Source organism: Gobius niger (genome assembly GCF_951799975.1).
Source record: "Gobius niger genome assembly, chromosome: 23".
Lineage (NCBI taxonomy): Eukaryota > Metazoa > Chordata > Actinopteri > Gobiiformes > Gobiidae > Gobius > Gobius niger.
This window is the reverse complement of record NC_136874.1, coordinates 5,491,901-5,513,395: the sequence shown is the minus strand read 5'-3', so window position 1 is coordinate 5,513,395 and position 21,495 is coordinate 5,491,901. Positions and strand designations below refer to the sequence as shown.

Below are 21,495 nucleotides of genomic sequence, written 5' to 3'. Positions count from 1 at the left end.
CTTCTATTTTTCTCGCTGCTTCTTTTTTTTCTGGCAAAACAAAGTGTAATTAACGTAATCACCATTAATTACCCCACACAGGCTCCTGCTCCACATCTGCGTGATTACGACTTACTGGGTTTTTCTTTTTACTTCCTTTCTCCAAACTCATCCTTGATCGTCTGGTAGAGCCAAACTCTCCCCATGTTTGTACTTGAGATTAATGGTGTAAATATGAGGAGGGGAAAGGGGAACTTTTCTGTTTTATAATCTCGGCAATGAAATCTAAATAATGGATAGAGTCAGGTTTAATTCATGGTTTTATCTTGTTAATATTTTACTAGCAGAGATTTGTTCTGAGGCGGTTTTGGTTGGGAAAAATCTGTTAAAAAAAAATTCTGCCGTGTTTTTTGGGGTAGAAAAGTCAATAAAGCAGGCTGGGAATTGTTTAGTCAGAAATCCCTCTGAAAAAAACGAGATTTGGAAGGTTTAGTGGAGATGTTGTTGCAAAAGTTTTAGGAAAACCACAAGCATGATCAAAAGTTTGAACAAATGTGTGTGTGGACTCTGTAGACTGCCGTCTTCCAAGAAGGAAATGCCCACATTTGGATTACAGAGTCTTGTCTGGGAGAATCCGTGCGTCACGTGGATACCAAACATTGGGGAAACGATTGGAGCGATTTCAGACCAAATCCAAGTCAAAAAACGTCATAAAATAAAACATCGTAAAGGATGAGTTTGTTCTATTTTTCAGTCTAATAATAAAACTTCTACACTGGAAAAATGTGGCTTCCCTTCTCCAGGTCAGTGGAGAGTCCAAGTGGAGGACTTCAAATATATCAGGATCTTGTTTATGAGTGAGGGACAGATGGATGGAGTAGTTGTTTGGACAGTTTCTCCCTTAACATCTAAGTTTAAATCCATTCCTCCGTTTTCTTCCACTTTATCCTTTATTCCCGATCCACGCACCCCTCCTCCAGCTGTTCTGGGGGGACCCTGAGGTGACACCAGGACAGTTCAGAGACATAGTCCCACCACCGTGTCCTGGGTCTTCCACGACGCCTCCTTCCAACAGGAAATGCCTACAGTCTGGGGCAAAGCTCTCGATTTACCGATCGATCTACGTTCCCACCCTCACCTATGGTCATGAGATGTAGGTAATGACAGAAAGGACAAGTTCGCGGATACAAACGGCCAAAATAAGCTTCCTTTGCAGGGTAGCTGGGCACACCCTTCGAGATCGGGTGAGGAGCTCAGTTACCCAGGAGGACCTTGGAGTAGAGTCACTGCTCCTTCAGCTCGAGAGGAGTCAGCTGAGGTGGCTAGGGCATCTGTTCCGGTTGCCTCCTGGTCGGTGTTCCAGGCATGTCCTATTGGGACAAGGCCTCGTGGAAGATCGGCAAGTCTGGGCATCTCTGTTGAGACTGCTGCCTCCGTGGATAAAGCGGAAGAAAATGGATGAATGGATTAAAACTTAGATGTAAAAGGAGAAAACTAACCAAAGATCTACAATCACGCAACTCAAAATACTTGTCTTTGCTTTGTTATACTATACAGGAAAAACATTCCTCTTTACCTACTTGAGGTACATCTCTAACTCCTCTCAAACTCAGCCAAGTCTTTGGATAGAAACCCAATCTCCCTGGACGCCATTTTGGATCTGCGTAGTGTTTCCAGCCGCCGACTGCCAGTCCCCAGGCTTACCGCCGTAAATACACATACAGTAGTAACACCTCCATCGATTTGTCTAGATATATTTGTGGATAAACCAGGCCAGGGGCTAAAAAGGGGCCTCAATTTATGACAAGCAGAGGTAAAGATTCATTTTCCTTTTAATTGCAGGGAGTACGTGTGGATTTGCCTGTCGCCCGGCGGAGATTTAAGGCCCAGAAAACCGGCTGGAGGAGCTCGGTGCTGAGGAGGCACTGCAGAGCAAAGTGGCCCAATCGATGGTGCACTTTTCCTACGCCTCTGAGTTAGCATTAGGCTGAGGGGAAGTGGACGGACAGGTTTTGAAATAAGGAGGTTTAGCCTTATCTCTTCACACATTTACAATCACTACCGAGCCTTTTGCGTAGTCCGTAAATCGACAAAACAACCACACGCTCATAAACGCGTAGTTTCCAGGCCAAAACCGCAGGTCATAAAATCACGCGCTAATGGCTTCCCTCCTCAAACTTGTCACCGTTCCGACTTAAAACATTATAGATCGTCCGTAGATCATCGAAAACCGTTATGTTAGATCTTCCCCCCCGCAAGCGGTGAGTAATTACGAAGCCTATCCCTCTTGCTTCGTGGAGCCTGCCTCTCCCCCGGCGCCGGCATTTCCCTGATTTATGTGATAACCCTTGAACGCGTCGCCCCCGTGCGCGCAGCCTCCTCATATTCAATTGTTTTGATGGATCCCTCGCAAACACCACCTTTTTTCTTCTTCTTCTCAATAAGAAAAGAAACGGGAATCCGCGCTCGTTATTGCCGCGCCTCTCTCCGCGATATATATTGGTATTTTTCAGATCCTGGGAGTGCGTTTCTCCGCTGTCATTTCTGCTACAGTCGTAAATATTTTTCCTCCAACAGCTTTTGTCACCGTTTGCGCGAGTCATTCTTTAACAAGGCGCGTACTCTTTTGCTCGCTGAGATTAATGTAGAGGAAATCATAAGCTGGGTATTTTATAGATGCCTAAAACCAGGGAAGGTGCTGAAAAGTCTTCAAATAATGTTACCCATATGTTTGTTATTTTTTGGCTTTTAGCTGCAGTTTGTCATGCCCAGAACTAGGGATGCACCGACACCAATACTCTTGTACTCATACTCGTACTCATTAACCTCTTTTTAATGTTGTCCCTATGCCTGAAACCAATACCACTTAAAGTCATGTTTCACTTCTCTCAGGAAAGAGCAACAAACTGGAGAATTCTTCAGTGGAAATACAATATTCTTGACTACACCTCCTAAATCAGAGTCTGTGCTCGAGTTAACCAATGTTGTTGTCATTGTGCCTTGGCCAAAGATCTTTAATAAAACTCTAGATAGATCATGGCCATAGTGATACTGTACGATGGAACAAATGGCCATTCTGGCGGCCATCTTTTTCCCAAGGCCCTTCTAATCCAGTGCAATGAAATCACATGTTACTGTTTTGGTCTATTTGTAGTTATTTCATGACTCTTTGATAACTGTGACTGACCTCATGTTTTTAAATGTTATTTCAGTTTTATAGGAGGCACACGAACATGGGGCAGTGATACAGTGAATGCTAACCACCAGGATGCTAACACTGAACCCTTGAGAAAACGATGCTGATACGGCTAAACAACACGACTAAAAACAGGACATTTCAATGACCTGACCCTGACTGAGATACAGAGCAATAATAAACCAATCACAAACAATGAGTGTATCTCACATTCTGCCATTGAATAAATGAAAATGTTGCTCCTGGTTTTGCGTTGGTTGCTAAAGGGGTTAGCCTCACCGGCCAGTCACAAGATGGCCGCCACATTTGTCCCGTCAACGAGCCTCATGTCTGATCTGGATATTATGAAATATCTTCAGCCTTAGCGCTGGGTCTGCAGTGTTTGCGAGACGACAGGCTAATGTGGCTAATGTGGCTAATAGATACTAATGTGTCTGGTGATTCTGAGCCGCTTCATGCTCAGGGACTTTACTGCATCTGGAAAACTAATCCAGCGACTAACTCAGAAAATGCAAAATAAAGAGATACAGCATGTCTATATTGGGCGATATGTAGCTGCAACAAGGACAATCCAAATCCTGTAGGTCAGGGGTGTCCAAACTTTTTTCATGGGGGGCCACATATTGAAGTGTACACGGGGTGAAGAGCCGTAGATCAGTAGTTAGTGCCACAAAACCTTCGACTAGCAGAGGTTTAAATTGTGCCCCATACCTCTATTTAAGCTTAAAACCTTCATGCCAGCTCTGTCACACAACGAAATGTTAGTCGTTAGGTTAGAATTGTATAGAATTATTACATTTCAAATAAAAAGGTGATGTGTACCGATACAGCAAGAGGCCGAGGGCCACCATAAATTGGTCTGAGGGCCGCATTTGGCCCCCGGGCCGCACTTTGGACACCCCTGCTGTAGGTACTTGCTACATGCAAACACACGTATGGGAAAATCACACAAAGTTGCAAAAAGACTAATGCAAAAAGAGACCAATTAGTAGTAGTAATAAGTAACCATTTCAAAAAAATAAATGAATACAGCACAGGCATTGAGTAACTTTTGGGTATGGGCTGTTCTGTATCTCTGTGGACTTAACCATCTCCATTTAACATCTTTATAAATCAACAACATGAGACCCAAGAATCAAATCAAATCAGAAAACAATGATAATGGCATATGTTAAATTCTGATATAACTTCTCTTGAAATGTAGCCTACTTTACAAAAGGAAATGTAAATGAGTAAAAGCCTGTCTATAAAGCATCTATACTTGCCTTGTACTCGTATGGGTATTCAATATCGGTATCAAAGTACTCTTATTGGTTTTAGAAAATGTGATATCAGTGAGTTCCTTCCCAGAAGCCTCCACAGACACACCAGCACCGATAACATCATTTAAATATGGAGAAAAAGACACTTTCTCTCTCAGGCCGTAAACGCTGCTACCGTACCATTTCAATTAACTACATTGTACGGTGTTTTGGTTCCAATTTCCGCCCCATAAACCCCACTATAGGCGCAATTAGGATAAACACGGTGGAGATTTTTAGCTGGGTTAAATGGCCGACATTGGGTTTTTGTGTGTAATGTGGCTAAAACGCGCGAGAGAGGAGTCCATTTCAGCGCCGCGAGCACCAATCATTTGTGCTGTACGTTTGTGTCACACTGTGCGAGGCAATTTCCTTCTCCCTCCTGTGACAAAAGCTAGTTACATATATATATATAGCCGTGTTCCCGCTTGGTTCACGCCACGCTGGCCCGATAACCTTTGAAACTTTCATGGCATTACAGAAAAGAAAGGACTGGCACTGGCCGCGGTCGTAGTTTGTGCCAAAAGCGTTTCTCTTTACAGTGTTGTTCCTTGGGCTGTTGACCTGTTTATTTAGCCATGAAAGTTTAAAGCTCGTCATAAAACCACGATGACGCCCCCATTCAGAAAACAATTAGATCTAACAGTGTGATTTTTAAGAGGCCAAACTGCCATTTTACTGCCCAAATTATGACGTTAAGCCGGCTATTCTCGACTCGGGAGTGTGCTAGTTACCTTGGTCCATTTATTCTGACTTCTCGGCAAATTCTCTCCGGGTCCCGAAGAAGGAGAGTCCCCCAAGGCTTCAGCTCTGGGACTGTCCTTCCAACTTTTGTCTGAGGAGAAGTGCCGTAGAGAGTCGGCGTTTGAACAGAGAGCTGCATTAAAAGAGACGACATCTTTTAGCCATGTCGTAACGTTTCCGCATCAAAATATTGTTATATTTACCTTAATTCGCAAAGATTTGAGTCGTCCAGTTTCTTCTTCTGCTGCTGAAGCGTTCGATTCAAAGCACATCGTGGCACCGTTGGTTCGTCAGCATGCTGTTGTATAATCTTTTCAGCATGAGCAATCCCCTGTGTTGTCTGCGGAGGGCGCTCCAACTTCAGTTTGAGATCACAGTCCCTGCTGATAGAGGGAATCAATCAGTAAAATGTAAAAAAGACAGTTTATAAGCTACAATTATGACTCATACGCCCACTTTAAGAGAACAGAAGCTTGAGAGGATGAAGAGGATGAGTATGGTGCTGCTGCGGTGAAGATGGGTGAGGTTAACCTTGACCTTTGGCTTCAGTTTAATTGCAGATATATGTTAGACGTAAAGGTACAGAAGAAGCCTATACCCCTCAAACATAGAATTAGTGCTTACTCTATTTACTCAGTCTTTAAGCTTCATTTGTAGGGCTGGGCGATATGGACCTTTTGGTCATATCCCGATATATTTAGGTTGTATATCGATATACGATATTTATCCCGATATTTTTTCTGCAAAGTGAGAGATGTGAAATGAAGTCTTCTATCCCTATACTGACATAATGCGCGAAGAAGACGGATTATATTGACTGTAAGGCGGAGATCACAGGTGATCCTGAGGTGAAGAATGGCGTCAGAGCCAAGGAAGAAGGAGGAGGACAAAGATGAAGATGTGAAGGAGGAAAGAGGTGACCAGTGCAGGACGCCACGCTCTGAAACGGGGACAAACTCGGACAGCAGTGAATCGTTTCAGAGGAGACTGAAGGCAGCACTCCAGTTTCCCCTACCTCCAAAAACATGCGGGTCAGGTTGACCCACAATGGGAGCCTGCAGGGTCACAGCGGCTCTGAATCATCTTTTCAAAATGTCGTTGTACAGTTGCATAATGACAACTGGAGAACTTACTCACTTATCTGGCTCTATGTACTTCTCCTCTCTCTCACGAAACAGTCAGAGAGAAACAGAGTGTTTTCTATAAGCTCTATACAGAACACTCTTATGGTTCCATGTCTTTCAGGCGCAGGAAATTACCTCCAATACAAAAGTAACCTTGAAATGAGCATAACCTGCCTCCTGAAACTGAAGCCCCGCTCTCCTGGGAAGTGTGACGTATGGAGAGTTGCAGACGGCGAAAATAAGGGCCTAATTTGTCAAACGTTGAAGATCATTTAGGATCATTTCAAAACAACACTTAGCTCACGCCCGTGGGAGTATGTAAATGAACCAGAGCAAGAAAACACAAAAGGTGGCCGGCGATGAAGCTTTCTGTGTACTTTTAATGAGTGTTGCTTCTTAAGTCGCAGCAGTGATGGCAGTGAATACATACTTCGGGGTGCTTCCTCTTAATTTGGATTTCCAGCTGTTTTTTTTTTAAATATTGCCAGACCAAAACACGGGTCTAATGTGGTGGTACGTGGGGATTGGTGAGGCCAGTGAAGCGGCCGCTGCTAATACAGAGTTTAACAGACCATCAGCTCCATTAGGACAACACTGAGGACCCACTTTAATGATACAGAGCGGGACCAAAGCTTTATATATCCTGAATCTGCGCTCACTCTTTCCTTTCATTTACATTCAAAGGTTAGAAACCAAATACAGCTTCCGATTTTTGCAGAGTGTGAAATATAAATATGGAGTAGGGATTCTGAATCTGAATTGTGACCTCCAAGTCAACAAATACAACAAATTTACAACTCATTATGCAGGTTTTAGAGAAGGTTTCGGCGGCACAGTTTGAGCGGTGGATTCTGGCTTTGTGCTGGAGACTTAAATTCGTCAGGCTAAAACAAGATCCTCATCCATAAAATGACCTCCTTTTAGTGGAAGTAGCTGTGGTCTGCGCCCCGGGGGGTTATGGTCTTCTATAGAGACGATGGTTGACTAGACACGCAGCTGTTTTCTACATTCGCAAACAATCTGCGTTTAGCAACATGTTTTAAGAACAAAAAACAGTTCCACCGAAGGAGCACAGTTTGGTCTTTTGTCTGTTACTTAAATCGGTAACACTTTAGATTACAGCCCACGAGTTTCCACGTGTAGGAGCAGGAAACAAGAAAGTAATTACCCATGTAAGTACAGGTCATTACACAGGAACAGGTAAAGTACAAGAACAGTGTACATAGTGCCCCACTTTAGATTACAGCCCACGCTCACATGTAGTTACACATCAGGTGGTGTAATTGTAATTCCCTGGAACATCTATATGACACTCTGTACACCTTAAACTTTGTACTTTTAACCTTCCCACACATGCAACTCACGCAAGGAAGTACTGAGACATCGTTTCAGCCCAGCAGATTTATTATTTAACACATATTTCCACATTTGTAGCTCACTTTGAGAGCAGTGGTCTCCAACAGGCGGCCCACGGGCCAAATCCGGCCCGTAAAATGATTCAATCCGGCCCCTGACTTGTAGAGCACAAATTCCTATGTATGTGTCACAAAAGTGCACAAGCTTAATATAGAAACTGTAGTTAGGCGTAAGACCTGAAGTGGCAGTAGTGAGTTTAAAAATGACAACTTGCATCTAGTCCCTTTAAAGAGGGGGTATTATGCTTTTTTCAATCACATAGCACCAGTCAATATCACACTACAATGATGACCAAACCTTCTGTTGGTCTGTCAATGCAGTAAATTAGAATAACTGCTGTGTATAAAATTGCTCTCTCAAAATGGCTGTAGTGAATGTCTTGAAATAGGCCTCTGTCTCTTTAAGAACCTCTGACCTTTCCGACACGCCCCCTCCACACGCTGTCTGTGGCATCAGTGGGGAGGGGGTTCTGCTGAGGAGCAGTGGTCGGTTACTCGGCTGGTGACGAAAGCTCGGAGGCGTCTCCAGGAGGTGGGGGCGTTCCTAGGAGGACTCAGGCAAACCTATCCCTAAAATGGCCGCCATCAGAGTTTTTACAGATTACTCAAAAATACGTGAATGTGCCAAGGCAACACTTCAGGCATGTTTTTAATGAGGGAATGACATAATAACATGATGTAAAGCTTGAAAATACCCCCCCTTTAAACTAACTCACTTCAACTTAACTCTCCTCTGAGTCACTTCAGCGTCCGATGGTATGTCCAGCTTCAGTGCACCGAATGTGAAGCACAATGAAAAACTTCTTTGATTTCAACATCTTTCTGTAACTTTATGTCTAAAACAGCAGCCCAGGCTCCTGCTCCAGCTGCAGGTAAAGCCTTTGGGCCTGGAGTAGTACAACTGTGAGAGTCCATTATTAATAGAGTGTTTTTTCTGGTCGCCCAAAAGTACCGCGGCCTGCAGCACGCCTTTGAACTCACGGGCTCTAATCTAAAGTGTCAGCTATATTACAGTATTTGTCTTATTGTTCCAATAGTATTTATCCTTCCTTCGCCCACTGTTGTGCATCTTAAAGATTTGTCTTTTAACCTCAACTTCTTTTCATGTCTTGCAGCTCCACTGACGGACAAACCCCCAAAGATCCTCTTCCCCTCAGAGGGACAAGTCACCGTTATAGAACTGGCCCCAGGTAAGTCACTGCACTTTTTTATCCCTTTTTCCCAACTGCTTCCATAGGCATCTTTTTCCACTGAATTAGAACGGGAGGTTTGTTTATTGTACCGCACAGTCTGCATTGGTGGAAGCTTTTCTCGGTGGTGATTGTTTTCGCGGGAAAGAGAGTAAATTCCATCTTCCTGCTTTGAATTTACGCTCCCAGAGATGAAAACAAAGCTAACATGCTGCTATGCGCTAGGCTAACAACAGGCTAACTCTTTGCTGTGCTATGTTGACAGATTAAAGACAGACTATTATTGTACTGCTCCGTGCCATTTGCTTTGTTCTGTGTTTACAGAAGTTTACAAAAGGCTTGAACATTTGGAAAGTCAGTTCAAAGCTCAGTGGTTGTCCAGACATGACTGGCTACTTCACAGACTAGCATGTTTTTTAAGTCTAGCGTCTGATTTTAAGATTAGTTAAAATCATGATGGAGTTTTGGTCGAAGTTTTTCACCTGGCTGCCATCTTCCTCAACTTCTGCTTTTGTGATCTTTTAGCTTGTCCCGCATTTCAAAGCTTTCTTCCCCGTCGCCTGTCAGTAAAAAAGGAAAAAAGAAAAAAACCTCAGCTCGGCTCTAATTGCCTCCACTGGCTTGAAATGCCTTTAGTTTCTGCTCTATAACAAACCAAAAGTGCCTTTCACGCCCTCACTTCCTGCCGAGCCCCGCCACATTAAGAGCCCCAATTGGGCTTTTATATCCTTTTAATCTGAAACATCTGCCGGAAGCTTTGAGTCTTTTATCGTCGGGGAAAAATAAGCGATAAGCGACGGCGAATGGACTGGAAATTACAGGCAATTATAAACAATTAGTGAAGATACTGGCATGTTGTCGATCGAGGTAATTGCTATTGTGGGATTGATAAAAGAGGAATGCTGGATTTGACCTAGTTAGTGGTAAAAATGGACTTGCAAGGCATCATGGGATTCTGGAAAAGGATAAACCAAAAAGGCAAGTTGAAAGTGTACTGTAGGAAATGTGAAATATGATAATATTTTGATAGTATTTTTTAGTACATTCTGATGCTGTAGCTTCAACCGAGTTCCAATTATACATATTTATGGATACACTTATGTTTACACGTCAAAACGGCCACACACACAAAAAAAAATTGACGGGGCCTTTCTGTGTGTTTGCATGTTCTCCCCGTGTCTGTGTCGGTTTCCTCTACCACTAAAAACATGTACAATAGGCCAGGTTGGATGAGCATGTGTTTGAGAGTGCGAATGTTGGACAATGGGTACAATCCGGCGTGGCGTGTTTACATGCACTTTCCCAGCCAAATAAACAATAAAACATATATATATATATACAGTATATACCTTACCTTACACTATTGCTCCACCAGTGCTGAAATATGGATGTCTTTTCTACCTAAAGTGATGAATGGTGAATGGTGGTGAATTTGAGCCAAAACTGCAAATGAATATGTTTTTGAAAATAATCTTTGTATTTTCGATGAACTTACTGTACACCTGTAACAATTTATTTAGATTTAAAGGGACTATACAGAGTTTAAAAATGTTAAAATTAAGTATTTTCCTCCCCCTACATGTTCCAGCCATGTCCTAATGTGTAGAATGAGCTCAGTTCACCACAACTGCCTCTAAAATCCTGCACTGTCACTCAAAAACGTGTTACTTTGGGTCCGAATTGCCGTCATGCACAGGCTTAATATAAAAGCTGCAGTTACACATGTGACCTGAGGCGGCAGTAGTGAGCATAAAATGGCCAACTTGCATCTAGCCCCTTAAAGGCCTTGATTTTGGCACAATTCCTTCAGTGAGTTTTAATGCTTTCTAATGCCCTGCGGAAACAGTGATAAAGAACAGAGAAGGCTAATCATAATGCTAACATTAGCTTCATGCTATAAGCTAACGGCTAACTTGGAGTTCGTTTTTTTGTTACTTCTAGCGGGCAATCTGCTTTGTAGAAACATTCAAATTGACCTGATTTTGATTTGACTTTATGTGTATGTGCTACAGTCCGACAGAAGTGAATAATACTATGATTTCCATAACTTCCTTCCCGCTTGCTGGGGCAAGTTGCCGTATGTAGCCTGTCTCATAGACCAGGATTGCCATGGCTAGGGTTGATAAATCAGTTATGTAAAGAGCTTCCATTGCTGTTACATATACGGTTGCACTTCATAGCATGATGGAAATAACATAAGGTTTAGCTTGTGGTTAGCATTAATCATATCACCATGAAACCACGATGTGTCCATTACTCCCATGTAGTTTCTTTTTTAGGAACCATCTCGTCCTTTCCTTTGTCAGACTAAAGCAGTTTGTCATATTGTGTGAATTTGGATCCTCCCGCCTCTGCACGCCGGCCTTTCTCTCCCTCAATAAGCTACAAAAAATGTTGACGCTTAAAAGGCAAAACAAAATCTGCGTCCATTACTTCATCCATTATCCGCGGTAAAACGCCTAATCATCCTCCATCAATTTTAAAGGCATATTTTTCCGCCGTCGCTACCTCCGCAGTCCGCAATTGTGTGGCGAATCGACTTCAAAGGAACAGGCACCATTTTGACCCATTTTCCCGTAGACAGTGAGTTTAGGAGTTTCCCCGTGAGAAAAGCAACGGTGGCTCTTCAAAAGACGGGGACTTGGAGGAGGATTTACTGTATGGTTTTGAGGGCAGCCATGTTGAAAGTAACCGATGTCATGTTTTATTGACTGTAAAAACTGTTGGTTAACACAAATACCCAATGGGAGAGCATAATCAGTTATAAGATTTTGAGCTTGTTTTCTCTCATAACCTTTTATAGGACAAGTGACTATTTTTACATATGGCCTCCCTGCTGCACATGGTAAAGAAGCACATAGTCCTCACTCAGCCAATCAGGGCCCGCTACTGTGGCATTTGACCAATCAGCAGAGACTGGTCGCGTTCTCAACTTCCTGTTTTCTCTTAAGTCTGAAAAAGACCCAAGTCTGGCTAAATTCATGGTACATTTCTTTACATAACTTGAAAACTAATCATGGTGAGTTGAATCCAGTTGTTGGTTCTGGAGGATGTTGTGAAATTACAGCATGAAAAAACACCATATTTGATCAGACGCACATAACCCTAAAGTTAGGTAAGGAACCAAATATGGTAACTTCACTCACATTCATTTTCTGCATAATGATGGAACAATAACAGAAATAAACTTGTGTTATGTCTCCCAATAACACTCTTAAAGGAACAGGCCACTGTTTTTACATATTGAGATATGTTCTTGCCTGAGCTTAGACGAGTTGATGCGTACCTGTCTGGTCTTTGTGCGTGTGCTCAGTCACGCACAAAGATGTTGTTAGCATTTGGCCTCTCCCAGTATATTCCTATAGCTCCAAACGGGAGTGAAGTTGGAAGCTACCAATCTCTTCCACAGGCACAAAGACCAGACAGGTGCGTATCAACTCTCAGTATGTAAAAACGGTGGCCTGTTCCTTTAAGAGTTTTTATTGGGGGACATAACACAAGTTTATTTCTGTTATCGTTCTGACATTATCAGTAGTATGGAAAAACGGTGGCCTGTTCCTTTAAGAGTTTCAATGTGTCCCAGTAAAGGGTTAACAAATATAAAGATCAAACACTCCTTTTGCGATGTTGATTCACGATGTTTTGTCCAGGTGATTTTGAGGAAATAACCACCACAGTCTCTCGTCTTTCCCACGCTTATTCATTCACAAATGTTGACAAGTTTGGTATCCACGTGTAGCAGGAAAGGCGACCAAGATGACGCTGTAATCAGCTCTTACAAAAGCTTATTGGTTTTTGTCACACTCTTGAAACAACATCTCCACTTTTGTTGCTCCTACAGACTCGAAACGTTCCACTCTTGTACTTAGAGAGTGACTTAAGAGACTACAAGAGTGGAATATTTGTACGATATTTTACATGTTTTCCGAAGGGATTATTTAATATCTAATTCCGAGCCTGATTTATTGAGCTTTGAACCACAACAAAATAATAAAAGATGCACAAAATGGCTTATGGAAAAGTCATATTTGTGTCAGTAATCTACAGCAAACGTTTCATATTGACCTCTCTCGATACATTCTCCCCCCTATTCACCTGCAGAGTCTGATATAGCTGCTGTTGTTATTAAATATGATTAGAACTATCTCTGCTGCTCGGTCTAAACGACTCAATCAAAGCCTTCTCCGTCTTGTTAGACACATCTCTCCCCCTCTCTCTATTGGCTTGTCCACGATAATTGAAGTCGTTCGTGCACTCAGCGTCGCGGTGGAGAGTGCTCGGAGCAGCCTGCTAATGCGTCGGCTTTGTAAACACTTCCACTCAAATGAAATCTGTTCGCTAAACGGGCCCGTACAGAGCAGCGCCTCTGTCACCCCCGCGCTCCGCTAGACCTAAACCGAGTTAGAAACCCCAATCGTGCGGTTTGCAAGTTTTGGGCTCTGGTAGCGAGCGCTGCCAACTTTGATTTGTTCACCGATGCGGAGCTGATGTCTTTTTTACCAACAGCTGATTGACTTTTTAAGGTAAAGTTTCAAATGGGCTGGAAGGCTTTGTGCTAAAACAAAGTAGCTCTAGCCTCTACCATGCAACAGTTCATTGATATTGGATTGAAATGAATAATTAGCCATGTGCTCTGAGGGTTAAGGCCTCTCTGCTGATTTTATCCACACTGTGTAGTTGGACTGGTGCTCCATATTGGATGTAGGGCTGGGTACCATTAAACGATAGTAGTCTCGTTTTGAAAAAAAAAAAAAGTTTAGGTACTGAAATAAAAAAGTGTCAAAAGCAGGTGCTGAAAAAATACAAAATAAAGTTTTGCCTGTTGGGTCCAGGGACAGCTTTAATTATAATACCAGCAACTTACTACAACCTTTATTTTTTAGGTCTGAGCCTTTATTTTGAAATGTATGTCAATATATGAAAATTTGTGGATATTACTCCTTATTAGCTTCTACAATTTTTTATTATGTTACAAGTATTTACATTAAATTGGCACCAGTTTTTAACCCCTTAACCCTTGCCTTAACCGAGCACATTTTCTCCAGTTCAGCATCTAAAAGTTTCTCGACTGGAGCTTACAGCCTATAGGTCAGTGTAATAATAGATGTAATAGTTTATTTTTCATGATTTTAATGTAATTTCATAAAGTTAAAGCATGGAGGGAGTTTCGGGAATGTCTGACCTAAGTGAATCATAAAGTTGAATGGCCCTAGTATTCATCCCTGTTATATAATAGGCCTAAAATCAGGTTTTCAGTATTTAGCACAATGTAATAGCCCAATTTTCCTTGATTTGAATGGAATTTCATAAAGTTAAAGGGGCTAGATGCAAGTTAGCCATTTTATACTCACTACTGCCACCTCAGGTCTTGCACGTAACTGCAGCTTCTATATTAAGCTTGTGCATGACGGCACATCGGACCCGAAGTAACAATTTTTTGAGTGACAATGCAGGATTTTAGAGGCAGGTCTGAGCTCATTCTACACATTAGGACATGACTGGAACATGTAGGAGGTAGAAATGTATAGTTTTAACATTTTTATAACTCTGTATAGTCCCTTTAAGTAAAGCTGAACGGGATACTGGAAAGAAAGGGGGAAAAAACAGTTCCTACCGAGCCCTAATCAAATGCAACAGATTTTTAAGTATCAGAAAAGCCTTGATTCAAATGGTACAACTTTAGTTAAAGGTTAGTTATTCAGATGCACTTATTTTAATCCTTATGCAGCTTATTCATTTGTTTTACAGTCATGGACCAAACCAATTGAATGCGTGTGTCCAGCTCTCCCCTTAAATAACCTGTAGACTGCACTGCTCCTCTGTGGAAGACTCTAATTTCTCTGCAGACCGGGAGGTGAAAGGCACAACTGTGTGTTTTGACCCTTTTCACGAGGCCGTAGACATCCAGCTCCGCTCTCCGGCGCCGCTGCTCCTAAAGCTTTGTGCGGTGGGAAATAAAATAAAAACTTATATCCGCTCAAATGACAAGCAACAAGCAATTGTTCGGGCTCTGGGGAAGCGTTTGATATGGCGGCCTGGGCGTGCATTAGCAGCCGAGCGGAAAAATGTATTCAGAGAAATCAGGAGAGGTTTAAGCACTATCAAGTTGTTTTCTCCGCGGTGTAATTTCGGGGAAATGTGCTGGATGCTTGTAATGTCAAGTGTCAAGAGAGAAACGCTGGTGCGTAATGGACCATTCGGTGTCAGGCGGTTGCCTTTTTGTGTTGATTGTAAACATACAGTAGCAGTGATAGTGATGGTGGCAAACATGTAAGACTCATTTCTATACTTTAAGATGAGATAAGCCTTTATTAGCCTTTAGTTCTTGACTTAATGGAATATTTACTTGTAAACAGTAAAGCTGTTCTCAGACTCAATTTCATCAGATGGGAAAAAGCAATACTGCCCAAAGCACATAAAAAAGAAGCTCAAAACTACTGCAATCTTCTTTAAATTCACATCCTTTGCAATACTGGCCACACAAGAAACTAGGGGTGGGAACCTCTGGGTACCTCACAATTCGATACATGGCTCACGGTAACGATTATCTCACGATACACCGATAATCGATATAGTGCACAAAAATAACCCACAATGATTGCGATTTAAAAATAAATAGATCTACTTTTAACCTTTATAAAAATATGTATTAGTCATTATTAACATTTCTTTTCACGTGCTTTATACCACTTTTATAAATTATGAAAAGTCATTTATTTGTGTGTCAGTGTTTGGTCCAAGTGCTGCCCCCCGCTGTCCAGTCTTCCTCTAACTGTGACCATCGAGCTTTTAGCCTGTTATTAGCTTTGTTTGTTTTCTTCATTGCAGTAAGAGTAGCATCCACTTTTCGCCATTCCCTTCCCTTCCCTTTCTTTCTGCTGCTTGATTAGCCTCCAGCGCCCTCTAGCGGCTCCAGAATATAAGACGCACCCCCCGCCAAACTATGAAATAAATAGCGAGTCATAGTCCGGAAAATACTGTATGTTAATGTGTTTAAAGTCCCGCCTTCTCGCATTTCAGCAACTTATCAGAGTCTAGTCTCCTCCCGCGTCGACCACTGAGACGAGGGTTTCCTGTGATCCAGCCTGTCAGGTCCAATCAGGAGGGGAGCGTAATTGTTTACTTTTGAAAATTCTCTTCTTTTTCTACTCATTTTGCAAACTAAGAAGGGCTTTCTGATTAAAAAGGGGAGGTACTTTCAAATTTCCTCACTTTGCAAACTTACAGACTATCCCTTTAAGCAAGAATGTTCAAACATCCAGGTCGACAAAGACTAGGTAAACCATTGTGCTTGAGCATTCCTCGAACTCTTGAGTATTTATCTTCTTGGATGTTTGAACATTAGGGTTTGTAACTCTTGCATCTCAGAATGATCCATTAGCACATATTAGGTGTTCAGACTCACCCAATTACATGATGATTTACTCTTAGTTCTTCAACATTTCCAGTTCATAAAGTGCTTCATATTATGCTTCACGGGTGTCCCTCCTCCCTTTAAACGTTCCGAAGCCGAGCATAAATCTCCGACTCAAATGGTATATATATTTTTTTTATGTCAGGCGCCATTACTAACCCGGCGCAAAGACAGCCCACAAAATGTCAACGATCCTCGCAATAAAACTCAAAATAACCTTTACTCGTCATAAATCTGTAATTGCTTTTTCTGTGCCATTCTTTATTGAAGCTACTTTTTTGTTCCTATAGGTGGACCGTGCAATATTTACCCAGTGTAGCCGGCATCGATTTCTTGTACAGTTCTCAATATTTAAAGATTTTGAAGACGGCTACACCTATATTTAATGGATCGTGTTGGTGGTAAATACCAGACGCTCGGCAAAGGGGAAGGGAGATGATTGTAATCCTATAGAGATGTATTGATTTTGTTGTTTATGCTGTGGTTGGACTTAAAGATAGATGTAGTATCATTGTACACATGCAGTATTCCAGTTTTACACGACAGACAATTTTCTTATTTGATTCTTATTAGATACAATAATGGTTAAAGCAGAACTAAGTAACTCATGCCCCTAAGCACCACAGCAGGTGTCGTAGCATGTTAGTTTTTTACTCATTAATTGTCTGTGAGAGTAAATACAACACTGACAGAAAAGACAGAGGAATATTGTACATCCAATTACACAATGGAGATCTTTTTTTTCACTCAAACTTGGCTGTAAATACTGTTTAAGTTGTGCTAGCCCGCAGCTAGCTTTGCCCGTTAGCCTGTTAGCTTCTTCTTTGTGATTCTATTAGTGTTTATTGGTGACTCCGGGTCTGAGCAGGGAAAGCTGCAATTGTGGTTTTCTGGCCAGAGACACTGGGGGAGATGAAAGACCCCCCAATCATCCCATTAACACTTGTATTGCCCCCAGAGGGACTAGGAAAAGGATTTATTACGCTAAAAAAGTTACTTAGTACTGCTTTAACAGGCATTTTAACTGTGTTTTTGTTTTGTAACTTCAAATAGTATGTGTGTGTGTCGACAATGGAAATACTCCAAGAGCTCAAGATGTGACAAAATGTAACTGATACAGACAAATGTGGTGTACAAGGGGGCGTGGCCTAGCCAAGGGGGAGGAAAACCTGTCATGGGAATCACACACTTTTCCCACTTTTTAGACATTTTTTGGCAGACTACAACAATATTCAACACACACCAATAAAGTCAAGCCAAAATGTGGTCCATGTGGATGCTGTTCAGTAGAAGCGGGGAAAAAACATTAGCATATGTAGCATGAAGCTTTGTCCGTTTTTTTTAAGTATTTCTGGGCTGTTGAACCACTTTGCTCGTCTCCATGTCTCTTTATCTTTATTCAGCATTTGTTAAAGTAATGGTGGAGATTTGTTTTCTCCCTCTGCCTACTTTAAACGTGACCATTTATGGGCAATTCCATAAGATACTGTCTGTATCTACTCCTCAGGTTGCAGTGGAAAGAGAAGGCGTTCGAATAACAATGATCGAAAACGCTAGAGAAGTTTGGAACTTCACTGTAGTAAAAGGATTTAAAAAGTCTTCAGCTGGACTGGTTCGTTAGGGGTTTCATAAGACTGGGTAAGGCACAAGCTGGAATGTGACGCCTCCTCAACTCAAATGTCCCAGTCTAGTTGACAAGAAACAGCTGCAAAGGGGAGGGGCTTATGGGTAGATCGAAAGAAAAGCAGGAAGCGAAACTGCAAGGTATTTTGTTTCCGCTGTTTCTGATCAATATCGCATTTTCTAACCAACAAAGTGTAGGACAGCGATAAAGATGAGTTAGATTACGGCACTGTCACGGCAAGAACATTTCAAAGACACTATTTAAAAAAGACACAGAGGTGATTGGGAGTTCAGACTGTGAGCGAGACGAGGTTCGAAGGAGGATGTTCAGCCCAACTTCTCCCTATGCTAACGAAGAAAAAGCATCTGAAAATAACGTCAGGGCAGTAGCACATTGAGAGATACTGTACAGCCTCTTTCTGTGCCAGCGACGCTTCCTTATCCAGCCACTACTATTAATCATGAGACAAGCCCGAGTGCTTACTGTAACATTGGCTGGTATATTTGGATCTCACTCCGTGGCTATATAAAGCAGTTTGTTTATGCGCTTATCCGTTCGGTGGGAGCCTGCCATGCCGTGGATTACGATTGACTAAAATTAAATATTAATAGATTGAGAAAGGCTTAAGGTTTTGTCAGTGCGAATGTGCCACCCGGTGTTTGGTACTGTATTTTTCTTTCGTTTTTATTGTTTATCCGATGCCAAACCCCCCGTCTAAATCAAGCGCCGCTACGTTGGTACACTAAATCCTTACTCCTTCTGCAGTTGTCAATGCAAAATACTACACACCGGAATGTTTTAGGTTATATTTGTTTGGAAGAGGACCTAATGTGTTGCTTTTCTACTTATTTAGAAAAGCAGAAGGCCAATGTGAGTCCAAACTACTCAATCCTCTTTGTCTCCTTTCGACTCATTTCACAACTCCAGGTTATTTGGACTCCTTTCCTCCAGAAGTCAATGTCCCTCACCCCCCGTCCTCCATATTCCTGGCTTCGCTTCGCACTGCGGCTCAATTTCCAAAGCACACGGACAAAACCGTCCAATCAGGAGCCAGCCCAGAGGGTTACCGTGCACCTCAGTGGCCTCCAGGGGGCACCGCGGTCGACCAAGGTCACGCCCCGGGGCCGGGCACGACGCGCTCTCATCCCGGGCCAAACTGGAGCTCGACGCAGCCAGGAGGACGCAGACATGGCAACCTGTCCTGGGCTGGGAGCACGCGGCGAGGGCAATTAACTCAAACCTGGCAACGCGGGGGCTGCCAAGAGGAGCAGGAGGGACGGGGGAGAGCGGGTTCAGGTTGTGACTTCGCAATTCATTTGTTTTCTGTGTGAAAAACTTAATCATGTGTACAGGAAAAGCAAAGTGGGCAAGGTTCACCTCAAAGATGCACAGAAGGTTTTTAAAAATGGCAGGATTTGTGTGGAAGAAACGCGCCCGAGCAATACATGTAACTAGTCTCTCTCGATATAGCAGGTGCTCTGAAGTTTCCATGGCAGCGAAACACTTGGAAACTTTGCGCTGTTTAGTTCCTGTGCGATACAAAGTGGATTCAGAACAAAAGCTCTTACACAAAGGTACATATAGGCCTTTGTAAAATCTACTTACATTGTTCCATCGTCCATTTTGCTTAATTTTCAAAGGGAAGGCCTTCAGAAAATATGATGATTTCATGTTACTTACTTTACTTTACTTTACATTTAAACTTACAGGCTCTAACACTTTATAACTTCTTCTTGTGCTGCTGCTGAAGCGCTCTGATCTGTATTTCCTGGATTTTATTGAGAATAGATGGGAACCAGGAAGTGTCCACCACAATTTCAAAGCACATAATCAATAGCCGGATTTTAGGCAGTTCTCAACAGATTAATAGAACAGCTGCTACAGTTTCTGCTCCTGAGCATTCAATAGGTTGCGTTCACGTGACGTGCGTTCACAACATTCTAAAGAACCTATGGTTAAAAAATGAGGTGGAGCAATTGAAAATTCAATGGCGGTAACTATGGCAACTGTGGTAACTTGCGAATTGCAGATTTTTGTCTTAGTTTTTGGTCAATATCTCATTCATCACTGGAAGAATCCACATCCTATTAACAATTTAGATGAGGCCGGATAGAAGGTTTACGCACAACTGCAGGCCTCTGGAGGGTCCTACACCTTGATGTTCGGGAGACTCCAGAGGCACCAGCAGCTTCAAATACCTGTTTTGTAGCAGCTGTTCTGTCTGGCAGAAACCGTCCTCATTGTCACTTTATCTGCAAATATCTTAACAGTTCGATGATTACGCTTCATCTTTCATGAAATATCGACGGTTTTCATACCTAGTCCACGGCATTGAACTATATCATGCTTTTCATCAGCAGAGATCTTTTTTCTTTCCCATATTGCTTGAAAACGGTGGTCCGCTTAATAATAATACCTTTATGAAACTGAAATATAAAAAATACAAATCTCTACTGTAGGTCTACTTCTAATTTTAATGGGTCTTTTCCCATAATATTTACACACAACTACATTACCCAGCATCCCCCTCTTCTCTCTCTTGTTCCTCTAAATGAGGGCAATCCCAGCACAAGCTTGTATACGTACACAGTCCCGGGGGGTTTGACTTGGCAGCGCCCCCTGTCCCCCCGGAGGACTGGGAGGCTGCACATTGTTGATAGGTTAGCATTGGCGCTCGATATCGGCACCACCTGCCTCTGCCGTGAAAAAGAAAAAAAGGCTAATTACGCTAATCCGCGCTCCCAAGCTAACAAGCTATTTGTTTAAGCTAGTATTTGAACAGCAAATGTCAGCCGAAATGTACGCACACCCCAGGGAATTCCGATGCAGTCCAGTAATCATTTGTAGAAACTGTAAAATCATGTTAGCTAGTCGTCAGCGCTAACATAAGTTCCTTTCCCCCAGCGCTTGCCATATACCAATATTTTTTCAGACATTTTGGAAAGCCTAATTGGATCTTTTCTGGTTAGCACACTCGAACTATGACTTTTGGAAGTAGCGACGCTTGAAAACTAGACAAATTTGTGGACTAAACTTGTCAAACACGAGTGCTCTCTCGCGTTATTGGCAGGAAATTGAGCGTCTAAATCTACTGGTGCTGTTTCTGGCATGTGCGGGAATGTGACACTTTGCAAGACAAAATAATCATGTTTTGAGACAAATGAGGCAACAACCATGTCAGATGTGCTTCAGCCAAATTGATAAAGGTTCTAAAAGAAGCATATGTCTAATGTTACTCAGCTATACTAGAAAGGTTGGTAACGCTTTAGAATACAGCCTGTGAGTAATTACACATGTAAGTTCATAAGTACAGGTACTCTTACATGTGTAACAAGGCAGTACAACGTGTAACTACATGTCAAGGTCGACTCGACTGCTGTTTTTATGCGTTTTTGTATTTATTGTTGTCTACTGTGATTTTTGTTTTTATCCTGGAAAGCGCTCTGGGCACCTTCTGGTTGTTGTTGGGCGCTATACAAATAAAATTTGATTGATTGATTGAAGGTGT

At 42.3% G+C, this 21,495-nt stretch overlaps 1 protein-coding gene across 2 annotated transcripts in view; it reads left to right on the top strand.

The window, feature by feature from the left end:
• The window catches only part of LOC306982181 (interleukin-1 receptor accessory protein-like 1), a 361,844-nt gene that overhangs the window by 232,918 nt on the left and 107,431 nt on the right, over positions 1 to 21,495 (top strand). For both annotated transcript variants that reach the window (XM_079582022.1, XM_079582021.1), the window contains exon 6: positions 8,875 to 8,949. In XM_079582022.1, the coding sequence (XP_079438148.1) occupies positions 8,875 to 8,949 (75 nt within the window). The remainder of the gene's footprint in view (positions 1 to 8,874; positions 8,950 to 21,495) is intronic.